At 35.4% G+C, this 6,201-nt stretch overlaps 1 protein-coding gene across 1 annotated transcript; it reads left to right on the plus strand.

The window, feature by feature from the left end:
• The first annotated feature begins 264 nt into the window (after nucleotides 1-264).
• LOC104803729 (zinc transporter 9) lies at nucleotides 265-2,483 on the plus strand. Its single transcript, XM_010527759.1, has 4 exons — nucleotides 265-363; nucleotides 475-532; nucleotides 763-1,472; nucleotides 1,914-2,483. Exons 1-4 carry the CDS (start codon nucleotides 349-351, stop codon nucleotides 2,367-2,369), a joined length of 1,239 nt encoding a protein of 412 aa, XP_010526061.1. The 5' UTR covers nucleotides 265-348; the 3' UTR covers nucleotides 2,370-2,483.
• The last annotated feature ends 3,718 nt before the right edge of the window (nucleotides 2,484-6,201 follow it).

Here is a 6,201-nt window from a genome sequence, read left to right on the forward strand (position 1 = left end):
TAAAGATTACCCCATGCAAAATTACTAGAAAATATCTTAGATTTGGAGATATGCGCTGAACAAAATATATAAAACCAAATACAATCAGCATATAAAATGACGACATTAATGCGCCATTGGCTTGAAATTTTAAAATTTTCCGTACACTCACGCACACCAATATACGTATTGGTATTGACTGATTCGTTCAAAACGTATCGGCATTCACAATAACAAACCATTTACCTTAAAAAAAAAAAGAGGATACATTTACATTATAAAAACCCTAATTTTCGTGGTTTCTTAGACAGGAAGACAACATTAACTGAAACAAGAGCTTGATCGTCTCTCTGTTTCTCGGGCTTAGTTATGTCTTTCTTCCAGGTCCGTTGCGTTTTCTTCGGCTGCTTTAACTTTTTTGTTTAATTTCGATTTCTTGCGCGTAATTAATCTGAATTACACTCGAACATATTTAATCTTTTTTTGGGGTTCCAGGGTTTCTGGGACTTCCTTTTTCTCGATCGTCTCGGGCCACTGTCTCGTGGATTCATAGGTATTTCTCAAACACTTCATGTCTACTGTTTTCACCCTCACTTTCTCGCGCTTTCTCGCATTTTCTCGGAATCCAAGCGAAGTTTCCATGGTCTCTCCCGGTTCCTTGATCAGATCGGAATGCTTAATGAATCCACTTAGCCGAGAAACAAAAACCCTACCAGTTCAGTTCTATTCTACTACTAGTGTATTTGTTTCTGCAACTGACCCCAAGAACCTGCTCGAAAACAGAGTCCTTCACGACAACATGCGACTCGGGTGAGTCAGACACGTGCCGAGATGACGCCGCCGCGTTCACACTCAAACTCGCCGCCATGGCCGCCATATTCTTCGCCGGAGCAGCTGGCGTCTCAATACCCATCATCGGAACCCTAACCCGTCGGCTCCTCCCCTCTGACGGCGGCGTTCTCCGAGCTGCAAAGGCCTTCGCCGCCGGAGTCATCCTCGCCACCGGCTTCGTCCACATGCTCTCCGGCGGTTCCGACGCCTTGAATGATCCGTGTTTGCCTGAGTTTCCGTGGTCGCGTTTCCCGTTTCCGGGCTTCTTCGCCATGGTCGCAGCACTTCTCACGCTACTCGCCGACTTCTTGATCACTGGTTACTACGAGAGGAAGCAGGAGAAGATGATGGGCGACTCGGTCGAGTCACTCGGCCGGGTTTCAGTTCTGTCGGATCCGGGTCGGGGAACCGGGTCGAGTCTTATTGGGTCGGGTTTTCTGGGGGAGGAGGAGCATTTGCACATTGTTGGGATGAGAGCTCATGCGCATCACCGTCATAGTCTCTCCATAGGCTCCGACGGATTACTGTCGAAGATTACTGTCGGAGATGGAATCTCCGGAGGCGGAGGAGGACATGATCATGGACATAGTCATGGTCATGGACATGGGCATGGGGACGAAGCGGGATTGGACAGTGGTGTGAGGCACGTTGTTGTTTCACAGGTACTTTTGTTCAGATTCGTTGACTTTGACTTTTCATCAAACAATGAATGCAATATATATTTTATATATATATATATATTGACTTAGACATGGGCATGGAAAAATGACTCGCCCTTTAGCTGCGTCTGGATACATATTTTAACATCTAATTAAATTGATTAATTTGGTTCCCACCTTTCAATATATATATATACGATAACAAAAAAGAAAATCAATTAAAAAGAGAAATCGTAATATGTTGTTTTAATACGACACTCTTGTTCAAGAATTAGCGACCTTGTTAATTTACATGAAATCTTATAGTGCATAGCATTGGATCATGAAATATGAAATTCAGAGATTCCAAGAAAAACAAACCATAACGAGGATCGAACTACAATATATAATCCAAACACCAAAGTCTGATTACATTATTTTGGCTATTCTTTTTTTCATTTTCAGATATTAGAGATGGGGATAGTGTCACACTCCATAATCATCGGAATATCACTAGGAGTGTCACACAGTCCTTGCACCATACGCCCTCTCATCGCCGCCCTCTCCTTCCACCAATTTTTTGAAGGGTTTGCCCTCGGCGGCTGCTTGGCCGAGGCGAGATTGGCCCTGAGGGCGACTGCCCTAATGGCGTGTTTCTTTGCCGTTACCGCGCCTCTAGGGATTGCGGTGGGAACGGCTGTGTCCTCCTCCTACGATCCCCACAGTGCGGCGGCTCTGGCGACGGAGGGAATCTTGGACTCCATCTCCGCCGGGATCTTGATCTACATGGCCCTCGTGGATCTGATCGCGGCGGATTTCTTGAACAAGAGGATAAGTCTTGATTTCAGTGTTCAACTTGTCTCCTATTGTTTTCTGTTCCTTGGTGCTGGTTTGATGTCTAGTCTTGCCATTTGGGCTTGAGTTTTTATGGATTTTTTTTTTGTATTATTTTGGGTCTAATTGGAGAGAGACTTTGAATTGTCATGGTTATCTTTATTTTCAATTTGAATTGAGTTAATTTGATTTTAGAAAACTTATATTCATTTAGTTTTAAAAAACATATTCCATTCAAATATTATTATACATCTTTTATAGTTTGGATCTATTGATTTTGTATATATTGAACCAAAATGTGCAACAATAATTGTAGTCATCCTAATGACTGCCATACAAATACATGCAGCCGTTTTAACATGGAAACTTCTAGACCCTCAAATTTTTAAGAAAACTACATTTACAAAATTTTGACTAAGAAAATGAAATTTCTAATTATAATTATTCCAGATGTTTGTGTATTTTTAAAAAAGATAGGAAAGCAATAATTTTAAAAACAATTAATTAAGAAAAATACGACAGCCTTATCTTACCGCTGATATACTACATGTGCGTCTCGCAATTCAATTCGTACGGTCGGATACTATTGTTTCTTTATCATAATCAATTTTATAAAATTTTAATTTGAAATCTTCAATAAATTTTCTTAACGCCAGCCAAAAAAAAAGAAACACTTTGTCCACAACTTGATATCTGATTAAAAAAAAACTTATTTTAAAAAATATAGGTGTAATTGACCGTTGATAATACTGCAGCTATGACGTAAGATTCCACTGATCCAACGGGTGAAGATACACCAAAATCTGGTCCAGACAGAATCTTGCGTTCACTACCACATGAGCCGGAACAGCCACAGGCTCACATATCTTTTTAAAAAATAAGACACTGTTTAGATTTCCAATTTTACCCTTACCAAATTTTTGTCTTTCTTTTATCTTGCAAAATATTTATCGATATGAGAAAATTTACACAAAATTAGTCGGTTAATACAGTATACTTTCCTAAGAATTTATCATGACAAAAACTAAATAAATACATAACATTTTCTTCAAAATAAGATATTTTTTTCAATAAGTTTTTATAAACCAAGCATGAATTTGATATTTATTGTTATACAGAAATATTATTGATTTAATTCCGAATCATAGATTCATGATTAATCTATGATGTTCTGACGAGATTTTAAAATTTAGTTTGCGACATTACTCCATTTGACTCATTAAATATTATTTATCGTTTTAATCTAATAAGACATAATTAATATATATTCTATAAAATTAAAATAAGATATTATCATATTAAAAAAGGACAGAAATTGAAATAATCAATTTACGCTCTCTAACAATAAAGTATACCTTTGTTAATAAAAACTGCATACAACTACCATTTGATTATTTAATTAATAATTAGTGAGTGCTTAATTGTGTGTGACAATAGGTTGGTGAATATCATTTTCCACCAAACCTCGAGGGTCCCACGAATCAATTTAAAAAATGAAAAAGCATGAATTTATTATCCAAAAGAATGGACCTTTTTTTAATATGCATTGGGGTAGGAAAATAGATTAAAATAATATTTGGAGGGCGATGGTTCCCATGTAGTATGACGAATTTTTAAAACACATACCCTAAAATAAATAATAATAAAAATTCCTCATGGAGATAAGCATTTTGTGAAACAGATCTTGCTACAAATTATGTATATATAATCAAGTAGTCCACAATTTATAAATTCTACAAAAAAAGATTTCATACATATATATTAAATGTATTTTTTAACTTCATATAGTGTGTGTGTGTGTGTTTTTGTTTTGTTGAAGAAAGGTGAGATGCATTTTCCTCCACCAAATTTCAATCTCTTGGGACTTGAATTCCCATAAATTCGAAGATACATTTTACTAAGAAATATCATTTCATTTTTTCCTTTTATATTGGTTATGCAGTAGTATACATACGTGGAGTCTATACGAATATTTTCTGTCGTCTTCTTGATAGTTGCCAACCCACTTGCGCCACCATACCAACTCCTCTCCACCAGATCTTGGAGCCACGAATTTTTTCCAAATTTTTTTAATTTTTTAATTTATTTTCTCAATTTCCATATATATACACGCAGTCACAGTTACAATTCGATGTATCTGTTATAAATGAATAGTGAAGCTACGGTACTGTTCACGCAGCCGGACACTGTTCACGCAGCCGGGTACTGTTCACGCCGCTTCACGCCGCCATACGGTTACTGTTTAGCCGCCATACGGTTACTGTTCATAAATACGTATACGTGAACAGTAACTTCGGATTTTCTATAAATAGCTCATTTCCCTCCTTCATTTGTACACAATTCCAAGAAAAGAAAATTATTGAAATCTTGTTCCCGGGTCTCTCAAACGATCGATTTCGGTTTCTAGTTAACGATCTGATTCTCGGGTCTTCTATATTTCTTCGTTTTTCACAACACGTTATCAGCACGAACGCTCTTCTACGACAAAGGTAATATTATATATTCGCTCTAATGATATATACACATATTAATTGATGCTTGAGTGGAATTAACCCCAAGCTATATATAAATATCAGTTAATTATTGTTTAAATTAATGGACGGCTAAGCCGCCTTAATTATTTATTACTATTGGACGGCTGAGCCGCCTTAATTATTTGTTACTGTTGGACGGGCGAGCCGCCTTAATTATTAATCTGAAATATTGTGTTATTTATGGACGGTCGTGCCACCTAAATTGTTTTATCTTTATGGACGGCAATGCCGCCTGAATTATTTTATTTCTGCATACGGTAATACCGCCACATATAAACAATTATATTATATAATCTATATAAATTAACGAGCCGCCTTAATTATTAATCTGAAATATTGTGTTATTTATGGACGGTCGTGCCACCTAAATTGTTTTATCTTTATGGACGGCAATGCCGCCTGAATTATTTTATTTCTGCATACGGTAATACCGCCACATATAAACAATTATATTATATAATCTATATAAATTAATAAATATTTATAATGCAAAATATTATCATATATAATATTGATGGTCATTTATACAGAAAATGTTTTGAACAAACAAAATATGTTAGTAATAAAATTTACAAATAAAGTTTTATAAATTCTTTCATATATCAGTAAATTAATTATAAATTTTTTTTGTTTTCTCAATAATTAGTTATACATAGCATAGCATGATCAATTAATTTTACAAAATAGTTTAACAATTCGTTTTGATAAATTATTTTATGTATAGTTTTATAATACAAATTGATAAAATCAATTACAAAATTTTAAAATTTATTTTCTCCCCAACGGTCGAAAAAAAAAAAATTAAAAAAAAAAAAAAATTCAAAATTTTGGCTCCTCCCCAACGGCTATGAATAGTAATTTTCACCCTATAAATACACCCATTTATTCACTCAAACAACTCACACAAAATCATCTTTCTCTCTTCTTCTCTCACGAAATAAAAAATCTCCCAAGATGGATTTTATTAAAATTTTCTTTGTTGTAGCAATTGTAGTAGCAACGTTTGGTATTTTCTTTGATAAAAATCCCGACCCAGTTTTGTTTCCAATTTGCGTTGCCGTCTTACCTCTCGTGTATGTGTTACTAATTATAGCAATTTATATGTAATCATGCATTTCGTTATGTTGTATTATCTATGATAATGAATAAAGCTAATATATGGCTTGTTTTTTTTCTGTTTAGTCATAATGGCAAGAATGGCTAATATCGAGTTCGAGGTCCTCGACATATCGGGGAAAAATTATCTATCGTGGCAATTGGATGCTGATTTGCACTTGGAATCAAAAAGTCTTGGTGCCACAATTAAAGAGAAAAGTGCATCAACTGAAAATAAAGCAAAGGCACTAATATTATTGAGGCATCATATTCATGATGATTTGAAAAAG

The sequence above is a fragment of the Tarenaya hassleriana genome, unplaced genomic scaffold (genome assembly GCF_000463585.1).
Source record: "Tarenaya hassleriana unplaced genomic scaffold, ASM46358v1 Cleome9, whole genome shotgun sequence".
In the NCBI taxonomy this organism is placed as follows: domain Eukaryota; kingdom Viridiplantae; phylum Streptophyta; class Magnoliopsida; order Brassicales; family Cleomaceae; genus Tarenaya; species Tarenaya hassleriana.

Coding starts and splice junctions, on each gene's coding strand:
- LOC104803729 (XM_010527759.1), top strand. Junction 533..762: donor ACTGTCTCGTGGATTCATAG/GTATTTCTCAAA, acceptor GCTCGAAAACAG/AGTCCTTCACGACAACATGC. Junction 1,473..1,913: donor GGCACGTTGTTGTTTCACAG/GTACTTTTGTTC, acceptor TTTCATTTTCAG/ATATTAGAGATGGGGATAGT.